At 37.5% G+C, this 15,690-nt stretch overlaps 1 protein-coding gene across 6 annotated transcripts in view; it reads left to right on the forward strand.

Moving 5' to 3' along the window:
• The window catches only part of CHID1 (chitinase domain containing 1), a 100,660-nt gene extending 92,274 nt beyond the window's left edge, over positions 1–8,386 (forward strand). For all 6 annotated transcript variants that reach the window (XM_015631961.1, XM_015631958.1, XM_015631963.3 and 3 more), the window contains 3 exons: positions 3,655–3,735; positions 6,026–6,068; positions 8,115–8,386. In XM_015631961.1, coding sequence (XP_015487447.1) covers positions 3,655–3,735; positions 6,026–6,068; positions 8,115–8,213 — 223 coding nt within the window. In that variant the 3' untranslated portion in view covers positions 8,214–8,386. The remainder of the gene's footprint in view (positions 1–3,654; positions 3,736–6,025; positions 6,069–8,114) is intronic.
• The last annotated feature ends 7,304 nt before the right edge of the window (positions 8,387–15,690 follow it).

The raw sequence follows: 15,690 nt of genomic DNA on the forward strand, positions 1-15,690 counted from the left end.
TATTTGTTGAATAAGCAGTGAAGTGCAGTAGTGTGTAGGTGTAGCCACATTAGGGTTGTTCATAGATACACAACTTTGGCAGGTCTGACTTTACAGCAACTCCATAACATGCATGTTTTGGCTTCTCCTTTACTTTGCACAAGGGAGTGTTTGTTTTAACCCAGGGTGTTTGTAACCAGGAGTGCCTGTCACACAAATAATAGTTCTTGTCTGAATACCAGAAGTGCCTATTTTGACGAAGTTATGGCAATTGAAGCAAACCAGAATGGCACTTGTCTACGTCAGAACATTTATTTGCAAGGTGGACATGCAGGTGACATCTGCCTTTTGTTACTGCTCCTGATGATCCATGTAGATCTCTCATTTCTGTATGTTGCATTGATGCTTTAGTAGAGGATGGCATCAATAATCCAGATATTTAATTCGTGCTGACCTTATTTCAGGCTAGCACCACAGAAGCAGCATGACTTGCTGTGCAAATAGTGACAAACTTCCCAGGATATATGTATAGCAAGGCAGTGAGGCTGAGTTTTCAGTGTTTTTCATTCTCTTGACTGCTGAGGCAGCTTGGTAAAAGAGGAAAGGTAGTAAGTTAGGAGCTGATGGATGAGGAATCAGTCTGGATAGCAGTATAAAAACAGAAGTGAACTGGCACAGAAGTGAAGAGGCAGTAGAAAGAGGAATAAATTAGAAAGAGAGGATGAAAAAATAGCAAGAAATATGAGTTGAAATGTGTAGAGTGAGGTGAGGGGTGGAAAAAAGGAAAAAAGGCTATGGTGACCTTCTTGTCCCTTTTTTTCCTCTTGGAGAACCTGAAAATTTATCTAGAATTTTGCTATCATAGATACATTGACATCCCTTGTCTTGTTCAGGGGGATGGCAAAATTTATTTATTTATCTATTTATTTATTTACACCAGTGCATGTGAAGTATTTGTTGAGTCAAATACTGTCCCAGCTAGGAGATAATATATTAAGAGTGCCTGGTAAGCATTAGTTTGAGTCAAGCAAGTTTGAGTGTGCTGTGGTAGGCCTGCTGCACTTTTACTGTAAAAAATTTTACCTTTCCACTTATCATACACATGTTTGGATACTACGTAGATAATAGGAAAATACAGCATATCTTGGAGTTCTTGCCTTATTTCTTCTACTGATAGAAAAGGAATCAAGTAAAGGGAAAATAATAACAAGAAGGGAATGGGTTATTCCCAAGTCAGGGCAATAGAAACCCATGGGAAACAGATGTGGTTTGCTGATGTACCTCTTCCTGCCTCTTCACAGCAACTTTGTGTCTGGTTGAAAAATATAAAGCTTGATTTTCATAAGCATTGAGTATGCAGTTTCATCTGAAGTAAATGAGAGCTTATTGTTTTGAACATTGGGCTTCGAATTTTTGTTGTCCTTAACAGAGACACATAAAACCAAGTTCATGTTTCAAGTAGGCTCCCTAAGTTTAATGGATAGCAGTGACAATTTGGATGCTTCTTTTTTCCCCAACTCAAACTTGTAGCAAGTCTCATCATTGTAGATGTGATTTCAAGATAAACTTCTTCATTTTTGCTGCTACATACTGTGGGGATAAATGCCTAGACAGTAGAAAGGGAAATAAATTCTCTCTGCATAGTCAGGATGAGTGCTCATTAAATGTGGTGTATGCCTTAATAGTTTTAAAATAATAATATACCTTTTATAGAACAGGGCATAATAATTGGTTCCACTTCCATTTCGAATTCTAAAGCTTGTTCATAAGTGAACACACTTTTTATTTGAGCACACTTTGATTGTGTTGGGAATTTTAGCAAGTGAAATTAAGATTTCCCATCTAAAGTCATATGTTAAGGAACAATGTTGTGTGCCAAGATGTCTTGGCTGGTAATTCTTGTTTTCTGGTCTGGAACATCTTGGTACCATATTCCATATGAGTGTAATCTCCTGTCATTACTGAACTTGTCATTCTGGAATGGGACAATTTGTTAAAATCTGTCCTTAAATTTTAAGTATACAAAACTAGGTCTCTTTGCATATGTTTCTAGTGGGGCAACTTAAAATTTTGTGTGTCTTAAAAAGGGATGGGCAGGTTCCAAGGTCTAACTTAATCTATTTGAAAAGATGTGTGTGTGAGGGAGCACATGTTTCCATGTGCTCATGTGTTACCATGTGTTTCCTTATGTAGATAAATCCATGCCTGGTGTGGGTTCATTTGACATAAATACAAAAGAAAATCTTTTTTAAACCCACTAGCAGCAGGAAACAATTTACCAATACATGAATAAGCAAGCCATAGCAAAAGAGAGATGATTATGAATGTTTTAATTGCATTTAGAATAATACCAAATTAGAGAATAAATCTTTTTCAAACTGAGAAATACAAGATTTTTCTCTGTTTCTTGATGAATAATAGTGAGGTGGAATTACAGCACTGATGCAGTCAGTGGAAATTCTTAATGGAAATTTCTTAATAAGAAATAACATGATTTGAAGGAAATGTTTCCATCCAAATCCTGTCATAAGCAGAGAAATTATTGCAAGAATGAGACCAATTGTGGGAGATGTCTTTGATATATTTTACAAAAAGAGATGGCCAAAGATGCAGGTTAAAAAAATGTAGAAGAGAAAGGGCAATGAGACTCCTTGTTTTTGTGTGACATGTATGTGGCCTCTATCACTGGCAGTAGTTTGCCATCTTCTGGTCCTCTGACATTTGGCAGCCAGCAGCTTTGTTTCTGTTTTGCAGTCAGAAATATAGACACTGTCTCTGCACTAAGAGGATACAATGAGCTATGAATTTACAGCATACCAGCTCTTCCACCCCAGTTCTCTTTGCAGGGTTGTGGGTACAAGTAGTACACTATCCTCACTTCGTGTCAGGGGAGATAGGTCATTCCATGTTCAAAATGTCCATGCCAGAAAGTAATGCCAAGAAGCCAGTGATGGGGAAAGTTCACTTAGCAGTGAACTTTTCTTGACAATTTCTAGCTAAGCCCCTTTTGTAGAAGAACTTTCCTGGTGACATAAGCCTCACAGTGGAGAACACAGCTGTGTACAGCCTAGGGATGACTTCAGTTCCTGTGCTTTGGCATATGGGCTTCAGACTGTAGAAATATTAAAGCAGTAGTGCCGTCATGCGTCCTTGCCAATTTGTCCAGTGAACGTTAATTATTTCACAGAGTCACGCACAGTCACAGAATGAAAAAGGAACCACTGGAGGCCATCTGGCCCAAGTTCCCTGCTCAAGCAGGGTTCTCCAGACCACATTACTGAGGATTGTGCCCTGACACCTTTTGAATATCTCCAGGGAAGGAGACGTCACAGGCTCTCTGGGAAATCTGTTCTAGTGCTTGGTCACCCACATAGTAAAGTGTTTCCTCATATTCAGATGGAGATTTCTGTGCATCAGTTCTCCCCACTGCCTCTTGTCCTATTGCTTGGCACCACCTTCAGATATTTATATGCGATGCTTTAGAAAAAAATAGCCTAAAAATGTGAACATGAAATTGTGAAGTGGTTTAGGAAATTAGTTGTCAACAAGAAGATATTTTTGATACCGTGTTCAACATCTAAACATGGTAAAACTGCTCTTTCAAAAATTTCTGCAATGTAATTTCATAACTGCTTTTAGTAAAGTTAATTCCGTATCTATGTTTTTAATTTGTAGGTACATTGAAACCTTGAAGGAACACAAGCCAAAAATTGTCTGGGATGAACAAATTGCTGAACACTATTTTGAATACAAAAAGTAAGTTACATTTATTGACTTACCATTTTGCAAATATTTTTGGGCATGGGCCAGTGGCTGTAGTATGCAACTGAATTCAGCAAATGGAAATTCTGCTGGTTGCTATCTGTTTGTCAACACAGAACTGTGGCATAAAAAACTGTGGTTTTTGGGTGAGAGGAGAAAATCAGAGAAGGATTCATGAAATTACATAAACTAGAACAATCTTTAGAAGAGAAGTCTGATGAGTCGTATCTTTAGCAATTATCCATCAAAGTTACCTATTGAGTGTCAGTTAATCAGAGGCTCTTAGATGAGTACTGTGAGCTGTCAGGTAATTACCAATAACTCAGCCAAAAATAGTTCTGAGAAAAATCTATGGTACAAGAACCTGGTTTCACAAGTCCTGCTGCTAAGATTGTTTAAGCGGCAAACTTCCACTATATGGAATGGACTGTACAGAAATGGAATGGAAGTAAAACTAAGTGACTTCCTGGTAAAGTTTCTGAAAGAACTGAGAGTGTTAAGGGTAATAATGTTCTTTGTCCTCCCTTGTTCATGAAATGACAAAGAGGATTCCTGATCTAGGAAGAATCCATTTAGAATAGATTTAAATAAATAAATGCAGCAACATCTTATTAATTCTCTGGTAATTTACTATTTTTATGTAAATATACCAAAATATGCAAAATTATACAAACAAATCCTAGTAAATCTGCAAAATGATGTCTTGTATTTTACTCAGTGCATTGTTAATGTGAAAACACGCAACTGAAAGGAAGAATAAAACACATTTTAGAAGATTTTAATAAAAACAATCAAAACTTCTTTATTTCCAAAACAATCTTGTCTAAAATATTTTTAAATATTACCAAAAAACAAAAACCAAAACTAAACCTACAAATCTCCTACCTTTGTATTTTTAGTTTAATTTTCAAGATGTTTCTCAGCCTAATTTTCCTCTGACTTTCATTTATCAGAAAAAATAAATCTGTTGTTCAGCAGTGTTTTAATTAGTTTTCTGTGTTTGTATGAAAGGACAGAGATCTGTATGCCTTCATTTTTAATTGACATCCTCTTGCAAAATTACTTTGTACCAAGCAATTACAGTTTTTTTGTTAGCTAAAGAGGAATAAAGCAGAAGCTCTGCTTTATTGATCTTTAATGTTCAGTCCTGTTGGAGACACAGCACTAGATGAACTTACTCTCAAAAGAGTAACTCTGAGGAAACTCTGTTTGAATGGCATGCTTCTGGGATTTGTGTCTGAGTCACATTTCTTACCTGGCAAAATGAACTTGTGGCGAAGGGATAGCTTGTCAGTAGTACTTCTTTTTTCTTTGAAGCCAAACTTTGGAGGTTCTTGTGTGGGGGCATCCTGGAGAAATTTTTGATGGATGAAGCCCTCTCTGTCTGAAAATCACTCTAAACTTCACTTGTGCTGTGCTTAGCAGTCAGCTGTGTGGTTCAGCTTACTGTAGGAGAGGGTTATTTAAGGAACTCCTTTTCAGTACCACTTTGTTTTGCAAAAGCTCAATTATCTTGGACAGGAGTGGCAGCCAGGCCTGAAATATGTATGCCTCCCTAGTGAAGCTTCTCACCTGGAAATCTTGCACGTCTGCAGTGGCTGAGAAATGAAATCATGAATCTCTAAGCAAAGCACACCTAATGGTTTCATGTAGCAGGCAGAGACTGTCAATTACAAATAGTTGCAGAAATCTGAGTGCTTGTCCCAGTGTGCAGGCAAGTATTAATTTACTTGTTGTGAGATTTTAGGAGCAATTCCTTCTAGGTCTGTCCATGCACTTTCCTTTTTCTCCTGACCTAAGTAAAGTGGTGCTGTGAAACCCCTTGTAACTCATCCTTCTCATTACTATGGGTTTAAAATGCAACCTTGGTATTTGTGCCCAGTATAGCTTGCCCTGTCTGTATATTTTATGCTGCTGGCAGTTAATTTAGCCTGAAAGATAGTAATTCAGGGAATTGGAGAAAATATTTCACAGTTTGCATCAGAAAACCAAATGTCTTCGTCTTTTTCATATGCACGTTTAGCAGGCACAACTGTCTGTTACAATCTGACAGCTTTGTCATCCAGTTGCAACAAAATATCTCAGTGTTTACTGTGATATGATATCTCTGTTGTGTGATCTCTTCTTGGATCCTCTGTTTTCACTGTCAGCCTTTTTACAGTATCACAGAATCTCAGAATGGTTACAGCTGGAAGGGGCCAACCTGATTTTGAATTCTAATGTTAGTTTAAAAATCTGTTACCTATCAAAGTTATAGTGACTATTTGGTTTTATTGTTTTGCAGAAATAAGGGAGGAAAACATGCAGTCTTCTACCCAACACTGAAGGTAGGTGCCACTTTCTCAGGTCAGAGGACTGTAAGAGGACAGAAATGTTTACTTGACCTGTTTCATTATTGAGACATTTCAGAAAATGTTGAACTGAGTTTAGGCTTTTGGGAAAGAAGTTGGCCCTCATGTAAATGTTATGTAAATTGCTATGATTCAAAGCTTCAGCTGCCTATGCAAGAAGGTTGGTTTTTTTCTCTCATGCATAATGGAGTTTTGGGATCTCTGAAGATCAAGCATGTCTAGGGATAAGACACACTAGGACAAAACAGTGCTGTGAGAGGATCATATTAGCTCATATACTGTCAGACATGTTGTTAGCAGATTCTCAGACAAGATACCAAAGAAATTTTCCTTCTCATCATGGTGGGGGGAAGCTTAGAGAACTTTTGCCTTCCTTTGTAACAGGGTCCTGATTCTCCCTATCAGCCTGCATCACCCTATTTTCTTCAGTTCTGTTTCTGTGGAACATACTTTTTAGTATTTTGAAAACTTCTATCCAATAATCTGCAGCAAAGCAGAATACAGGATAAAATGGTTAATTACAACCTTAGTTCCTAAGAAGTTACCTTTATATTTTCTCAAATTAAACTAAAGTCAGTGTGTTAATCTTCTGCTGGGTTTTAGTATTGGAAGGAAATTGCTCTTTTGTAGTAAACTACGTTGTATTTTCAGAGACCAGAGACTTTTTTTTTTATGGTTAAACTAGTACGAAATGATCTAAGGTTCTGTTTTCCTGGACAGGATTGTTATCTTAAGCATCATGAGTAAAAGGATATTTCCCCTCATTAATCAAATACAAGTGGAAGTACTATCACATATGGGATATTAACTACCTCGTCAGTGTTCTTGCTAGTGCTGCGTGTCTGAGTGTTAGAAAGTTTCATTGTGAATGTATCAGAAAAAAGGTAGCTTGTGCTGTTCTGCAATGTTTTCTTCCACCCTGGGGAAGGATTTCACTGTGCCATTCTCAGTACTAACCAGGTTAAGAACACTCATTCCTGTACATTCCTTTCATTATTTTTTCTCTAAGAGACCACCATTCAACTGTGGTGACTGGTGAATGCATGGAAATAGGTTTTCTTTCCATTTTCCACATGCTTGTAATGAAATATTTTGAGATTTGTTTACTGGTCAAGATTTGTTTACTTCCCAATGGTTGGGAAACACTGAATGTTATTACCTCATGAAAAATGTGTTTCTTTCCCTTAACGTTATAATCACTGCCAAGTTGCTCAAAATTAGTTTGTTCATGACTAGTTAAAAGCACTCATGAATGTCAGGCTCAGGATCTGTAAATGATGCTGTGATAATTTATTCTGTTTCCCATGGAAATGTTTTTAAGCTCATCCCTAGTGTTAGTACTTTAAACATTGCAGTCCTGCAGTTCAAAGTAAGAAAACCTGAGAGCAAAAGATTGAAAAAGAATTCTTTTTGTTTGAGCTGAAAAAAAAGGGCAGAACATGAATTGTGGCATTGCTTCCCTTGTTAACCAGTAGCTAAATTAACTCTTCTAAATTAATGGCTGGAGCTCAAATAAAGATACTTTTAATTATTATCTCCAAGAATCTCTTTAAAATAGAATTTTTGAAATGTAAATTGTGACTCTGTCCTGGGAAAAGGCAAGGGTAGGCAAGAGATCTTGATGGTATTTGACAAATCGTTCTGATTGTCTTCAGTGATAAAGTTTTATTTTACCCCTGAGATATTTCTGGGAAGAGTTAGAATTTCTGTACATTGTGAAATTATAGCCTAAATTAGAATAGTCCTTTGCATAGTTCATAAATCTGATTTATTTCTGTGGCATTTTGTCAATTTAGCTGGTAATCTTTTATTAGGTCATTGAATTAACTGGTACGATTAACTGTCTTTGACTGAATGATTGCTTTCTAACCAGAGAGTATTTGAAATACAGATGAGGTTTTTCAGTAGCTGCTTCAAGGGTAGATGTTTTTAAAAGGCCTGATAATGGCATGAAGAGATGGCAGTATGGAGTGTCTGATATCTCTGACTGAGACGTGATTGCTTTATGTGTCTTTCTCTTAGTCCATCCAGTTGCGCCTGGAGCTTGCAAAGGAATTGGGCACTGGAATATCCATCTGGGAACTGGGACAAGGCCTGGACTATTTTTATGACCTGCTTTAAAATGAGAGATGATCTGAGAAAGACTTTATTTGCTTCACTGAGGCTCCACCTTCAATTAATCTGGGTATCCTGGAGAGGTGATTTTTAAAATATTTTTTGTAATTTATATCATATCTGTATTAAACTTCCATTTTTTTTCCCAATAAAGAATCTTTTTTGATTTGCCATACAGACATGATTGTTGGTATCTGATAAAACACAGAGTAAAAGAAAATAATACAGAAATTTTTCTTAAAACATGCGAATTCCGAGTCATTGAAAACAGACCAACATATCTGGATGGAGTCAGAGTTGAAAATATTTTCTGAAATGTTTCCTACAAAAAGTAAAATGGAAAAGTTGATGCCATCTGATCAGAGTTTTAGATGGAGACCTCTCAAAGAGCTGCTGGTAATAATCAAAGTAAGAGAACAAATAAAACCATCACATTACACCCAGCAAATTTAAAATGTGCTGGACTCTCTGCATCTTGCTGTCTTCTGGTAAGGTAAGTGAACATAAAATGTCAGGAGAGGAGACCAGAAGACTTTCCCTCAAGCTGGTAGAAAATCAAGCACTGACAAGCTAAGCTGTTGGCTCTGTTTGTTTTGTCATGCTAATAAATTCCTTAAGTAGTTCAAACTCCCAGTAATTTCAATTTATGACCTGTTTCTAATACAGTTCTGTTTCAAGAGGTGCTCTGTGATTTCTCTGTTCTGCTTAGCCTGCTTGGTGGCTCAGTTACAGTATTTAGCCCTGGAGCGTGATGCATTAGTGCCCAGTTTGTGGGAACTGTAACATTCAGCAACAAAGGCTCTAATGGTAATCGTGGAGTCCAAGGACATGATGGATTCCATGTCCCCAGTAGACAGAGCCCCAGCAGCTCTGATAACCCCTTGACTTTAAGCAGGCACTGTGAATGTCATCAGCACCTTTGTGCATGAAGCTGTCATTCTTCAGCTGCACACATTGGTGCTTTTGTCTCCGTAATATGGATTTTTTTAGGAACCCAACGGCTGTAAAAACCCATCAGTTTAAAAACAAAGCCTAGAAATTGTGTCCCTGCCTCCTGGTTTATAGTATTTGTGTTTGTAGAAATCCACAGGCTTCAAGGCAATTTTTTCTAAGGAACTAAGAGGTGCTGGGAATTTGATGAGGGTGTCATTGGTCACCAGCAGAGACTCAGGCAAAGAGCTCTGTACTCCCACTGGTGCTCTTCTTGCCACTTACAGTTGTCACAAAGATGACTGCACTCCTCTGTTCACATCCACCCTTCCCAGTAATTAATCTCAGCAGGGAATTTATCTGCCCCTGCTGTTTTCAGCAGAATAAATCCCACTGTAATCCACCATTGATTAAAGAACTATTGATCTTCACCTTTCTGATTTAGTTCTGGCATCTTTCAAACTTCTCACATTGTGAGTATCCAGCTGAGCTTACTAATCAGGTTTCTTTCTTCCATACCATTAGTAGTAAGATAATTTGCTACATGAATCCTTGTGTTCAATTAACTTGAACTTTCTAGTTCGTTCAAAAGCAATTTAAAGTCGCTCTGGCAATGGTATCTAGACTAGCACAAGAATTAAATTCCATTACGCTGTTTTTTCTACTTTCAGTGGCACTATTGAACCAGTGTCTCAGAAAAAAATACTCAGAAATGGAAGGGGTTATGTTCTGAAATGGCATCCCTTTTTATTGTAACTAGTAGGTAGCTTCCCAAATTGAATGTGGGGAAGAAAATGATATTTCATTTTAGCTTGTTTCCTCTCTAGAAAAGATGTACATAGTTTATCGCAATTCTAATTTTGTTAATATTCTGTGAGGACTTTTTGTGGAGTTCATGATTCCTGTTTGTCTCTGAGTACAGCTATGTTAAAAAAGCCAAAATTTTTTTTCCATCCTTAGAGGTAGAATAAATACCTCTGTGTTTCAAAAAGATAAAACTAACCCTTGTTGTATCATGAAAAATAAATACCAGGTAAGAAGTACCAGATAGGATTTTGAGCCATTCACGATACGTTAGTACTTGAGGCCAAGAATGTTGCCTTTGTCTCTGAAAGCAAAAGATGTTTGTTGCTTTAGAAATAATATTCTAAAACAAAAAAAAAAAGTTGACATTATTCTTAATTAAATTCTCAGTTAAAAAAAAGAAAAGAGGAAAAAAAAGAAGAAATGAGCATCAGAAGGGCTGTGAACCCCAGAATTAATGCAGAACAGCTTCTGATGGGTTAGTCTTGCAATTCCTCTGATTTTTCAATATGTAGGAATGTCAGGTTGTACTGTAATAACAGAGAATTGAGAAATCAGTGAGCCACAAGGAAAACAGCTTTCTTTTGAAATTTTCACCTCAACACATTTATGAAAAGATGACACAGGAGATGCTGGTATGAAAGGAGGTCCTGCAGAGCATATCCTTTTATGACAAGTGGGGAAAACTGCAGAAGGGGGGAGGGAGTGCTGAAGTGGCAATTCATTATTTATTCCTAAATTAGAAAAAAAAACAAGTGTTCCTAAAAAGAGGTACTTGGCAGGGCAAGGCCAAAGGTACTGGACATAAAGTATCAAGGGTATGACTGGGGAGAAGAATTTAGTGTCTCAATTAAAACAACTTACACCTAGTATAGTGAGCAGTGAAATGGAAGAGTGTTTCTTTGAACACAGTATATTAAGTTTTCTAAGCTACATTTAAAAAAAAAAAAAAAGGTTTGCTGTATACAGGCTCTGTTGCAAGCAAAAAAAAATTTCTTGTATTTGTATAAGATCCCAAGCACTAAGAATGTAAAGGTATCTTTGGTTTACCTGATGCCAAATGGAGATTTCTTCCAACTGACCTTTACTTTTGTATTTCTGGGCAATTTTCTTTTTTGGGTGCGACTTACACAGGGTAAATACATTTAAGATAAAGTATACATTAAGATAAATACATTTTTCTGCACAATTTTTATTGCATTCACTGAGAAAATAAATAGCAGCTGGTTCTGTTGCAGCTGGCCTTTGATATGAAGCTGGTATTTTTATTGTCAATTATCATCAGACACATCGTTTTAGCAGGTATTGGGCAGGGGTTATATCTGTATACAACTACATACCTTACCAAGACAGAAAAGAGGACTTACCTGGGTGCTTGTAGGACCACATGGACCATTCTTCTGGGATAACAGCATCCCATCTTATCTCCTGTGTTAAGTGTGTCCTGAAAGCTTGACCTGCCATACAGTCTTTGGAATGAGAAGCAGATTTAATGGAGAATTGTGGAAGATAGTTGTTTTGCTTTGCCTCATTGTGAGGTACTACTTCTTCAAGAAAAATTGCTATAGTATTTCATGTTATCGTTCCCATTTTTATTATATATATGTATGAAACTGCAGAACTAAGTGTAGCTTCCAGCTGGGAGAGAAAGAGAAGAGACAATGTGGTAAGGTAGACCAAAGGATGACAATACTCAAACAGGTTCTTTTACCACTTCTTAGATATAAAGAATGGTTCAGTGAGTTGTAACAATTTAGTGTTTATGGGCTCAAGCAAAAATAGGAAATGCTTTTTTCATTTCTGATGTGAGCAGTGGTAATCATTTGTAAGGGTGGGGGAAATGTTTTGTGCATGATTGTCTGTGGAGACTGCAAAGCTAATGGATGTTCACAGGAACTGTAATTACAGTCTCTCCTGAATTTGGGACATGCCTTTTGAAGTTTACTGTTTTGATTAATACGCAGTACAGCTCTGTGACTTCAGTTAAACAAATGGCAGTGCAAAGCAGATGGATTCTGCCTCTACAGCTTGGAGAGGTTGTATGCAGCTATTTCCTGAAAATAACATTCCTTCGGTGATCGCTTTTATATGTAATAAGTGCAAATTAAGTAAGCCCGAATTGGTGTTTTGTAGTCTGCCAGGCAATCACTTTGATAGTCTGTGCTGGGGAAAAAAAAATCATCTTTTTAGAAAAAAAACTAGCATAATATGAAAAAATAACTGGAATATAACTGGATTAATGTTGCTTATTCAAACAGTTGCAAAAATAATTAACATCGCTAATCTTGTTAGTATATGAAATTAAAAGCAAAATGTGTTTTAAAATATATTCTATTGGAATGAGAACATTATAACAAAATGTTATTTTGAAAAAAAATTTGGATGAATGGAATCTAAGACTCAAAATTTAAAGCTGTTTTACTTTCCTTCTTATATCAGTTACCTTTTCTGGATATATTTCAATGTTTAATTGGTTACACTGTAACTGACAATTATTTTAGTAAAAATACTATAGAAAAATTTGTATGCTATTTTTCCTAGAAACAAACAAGGAAGTTTCTTAAAAACTCTTATTGAAATAAACTTGTACTCTGACTTCCAGCACTTGAGAACTTATTGTCCATTTAACTGCTGAGACCACTAATCTCAGCAGACATAGACATAGTGGCAGAAGGGCACAGACCCTCTCGTGTAGATTGCACACCATGGGGTTTTCAGTGTAAGTGACTTGCTGTAAGGCTTCCCAGATCACTGCATTTTTCTGCAAATCCAGGAGCAATTTCTCAGAGCTGGGCTATCTAATTTTCCAGCTTTGTCATCTTTTGCTATTCAGTTCCTGCTCTGTGTATGGCTGCAGCAGGGACTGGCTGAGTGATCTGCCTCACCTCTCTCAAAGGTTAGTGTGGATGGAGAATAAAATTATGGTATTTCAACAGTTTCCTCCAGTATGTAAAGTCTACACACTATGGCTACCTCTGCTGCTCATCCTACTCCAAAGGGTAATACTGAATTTTGGTTTTTTATTTTCAAGTGTTAAAGCAGTTAAAAAAACCCCCACACAAACATTGTTAATTTTCATTAAACATTACTTTTCTGTTCTTCCTCACAATCTCATTTAGGAATGGTCTGGGTAGGACTTCCAATATATTCCAGTCAGTTTTCTTCCAGAGCACTGGTGGAAAGCATAAACTCCATTATATGCTGTGTTTGCTTGCAGTTGTGGAGGATGGGACTGTGACTAAAAATAGCCAATAGGCAGAATTACTGCCCAGTGTAGGAAATTATTTAGGACTGTATGTGTCCATTTTCATCCAATTTCTACGGTTTCTTCTCTGATTTTTCAGGTGAATTCATGTGGGGCAGAGAAGTTGCTATATTTAGCTATTGTTGCAGGTTTCGCAATCTTTTTGTTCTTTCCTTTGCTCCACTGGGGGCTGAACAAAACAAATTCTGTGAGCAGATATGTTTGTATATCATGAGTAGATGAAAGCCCAGCAGTAGCAGAATCAGCATCCTTATGCTGTGGAAGTTAGGGAAAAGATGCCTGGGTGTGTTGTGTGACCACACTGAGAGAGAGGGGGAGTCATTTATGCTATTTGTAAATCTGGCTCCCTAATCCCTACAGTCGTTAGAGTGATATTGTGGGAGGAAGGGTGGCAAAGCTCAGCTCTTCTCATGGCAGCTGCCTCTGGGCTGATTTCCCCCTTGTTTATAGGTGCTGTTTCAGTTGCTGTGCTGGAGGCTTTTGTGTAAAACAAGTGGTTGTGTTATTTTTGCTCTGCTGTTTCATGTCTTAATGTGGAAAAACCTTTGTGCAAATATTATTTTTCATTTTCCTCATTAAAACAACTGATCATCCTGGCTAAGTGAAAGCCAAAAATGTCTTTGTTTTGCACTAGAGCTGCAGCTACTGAGGAACCAGGTGGAGGTGTTTGGCACAGTTCATGCAGACCACTTCTGCTAGCATAAGTAAATAGTCTCTTCATAAATGACAAGCTGTCTCCCTTTACAGATACATTGTATCACATCTTACAACTGTACAGCCAACTTATAATGAGTCATCCTTGGTTTTTTGAGTCTGGGTATATTGCTGATATAATTATCTGGAATTAACACTACAAAGTGTTATATTTAATGATGCTTTTAGAATCACAGCACTAAATTGTTGCTTGCAGTATGAGGCCTTTGCGTCCTGCTTCTGCTTTTTAGCTCAGAACACTCTGTTAAAATTAAATTGCATTTGCTGTTAGCTGAGAAGTGTTTTAGATGGACTGTCTGAATCAAACAGTGGGTCAGGATTTTAAATTCCATCTAATTCCTTCTTTCTCCATTCACATCAACCCTGAAATCATGGTTGATGTGAAGATGCAATTTCACAAAGAAGATTGGCTGAACACATGTCTTAAGAGCCTGGTTTAGCAGTTTATTAACTATTTTAAAGCACTGAGGGCTAAACATTTAACCTTAAACCTTTAACATTTGCTTTAAGATTTGGAATTACTGCCTTTGATAGAAGAGTGAATGGTCAGTAACTTTTAAGAGATTTTTTTTTTACTTACTGATTTTTTAATTGCTTTAGTAAGAGTTAAATAAATATATAAAGTGTCATGGAGAATAATCATTCTCCCCAGAATGAAAACTTTCCTGTTGTGTCTAATATAGAGTGCTTAAACTTCTGATCTCTGAGCAAAGTCCCAGTTTTGTGTTCAGATTTCATCTTCTCCCCTTGGCTGCAGCAAGTGAGCTTATGTACCCACGTCTCTTAAGGTGGTGTGCAGGGTAGAGTAGACAAAGAGTGTTTGTGGCTGCTTGAAGAGGATGAGAGGGAGGAAACGGGGCAGAGCAATTGCTTTTAGAAAAAATGCATGTCCTCTTTTTCTTCCTTTTGTATGACCTGCAGAGGGATAGACTTAGCAAGACAAAATCCAAACCCCTGTGTTCCACAGCAATCCCTGTGCATTTCTGAGCATTATCTGTCTTGGAGCTTAGGACTATGAAATATTTTGGCAGACTGTGGTCTGTCCTTGACACATATAATTGTCAAAACTGAGATGACTTTTCTGATGGCTTTCCCCAGTGCTTTTTAGCAGAGCACTTAAAGTAATTGAGTGGATTTTGCAGATGACAACATGAATATTGTAAATACTTGTTGCCTTCCCAGGTACACATATTAGTGTATAACCTGAACTTCAAGTGTGTGAAGTATTAACCTCATCATGGATATGAGAAGAAATCATCAGTGGTGTATGAGAAGCCTTCTTTGCAGGGGCCCTTGGTTGTTAGGGATAACTGCATTGGAAAAAAGGTACAGTGGACAGTGTTCCAAAAAGTACACAGCCTTAAACAGACCTGGCAGACAAAGAATAAAGTGGAAAGAAAAGAGTAAATTACTTTTGCAATTCCAGGTAGTAAATCTGTCTTACAGTCGAATGGGAGCCAGGGTTTTTGACCCTGGGTGTCCTGGAGGGCATCAGGCTCAGCATTGCCAGCCGGGCAAGGGAGGGGATTGTCCCACTCTGCTCTGCACTGTGGCAGCCTCACCTCCAGTGCTGGGGACAGTTTTGGGTGCCAGAATATAAGAAAGATAAAAAGGTATTAGAAAGCATCTACAGAAGGTTAAGGGTCTAGTGGGCAAGCCATACAAGGAGCAGCTGAGGTCACTTTGCTTTTTGAGACTGAGGAGAGACTTCATGGCAGTTAAAACTTCCTTGTGAGGGGAAGAAGAGGGAACAGAACCTGATGTCATCTC

Source organism: Parus major, chromosome 5, assembly GCF_001522545.3.
Source record: "Parus major isolate Abel chromosome 5, Parus_major1.1, whole genome shotgun sequence".
Classification (NCBI taxonomy): domain Eukaryota; kingdom Metazoa; phylum Chordata; class Aves; order Passeriformes; family Paridae; genus Parus; species Parus major.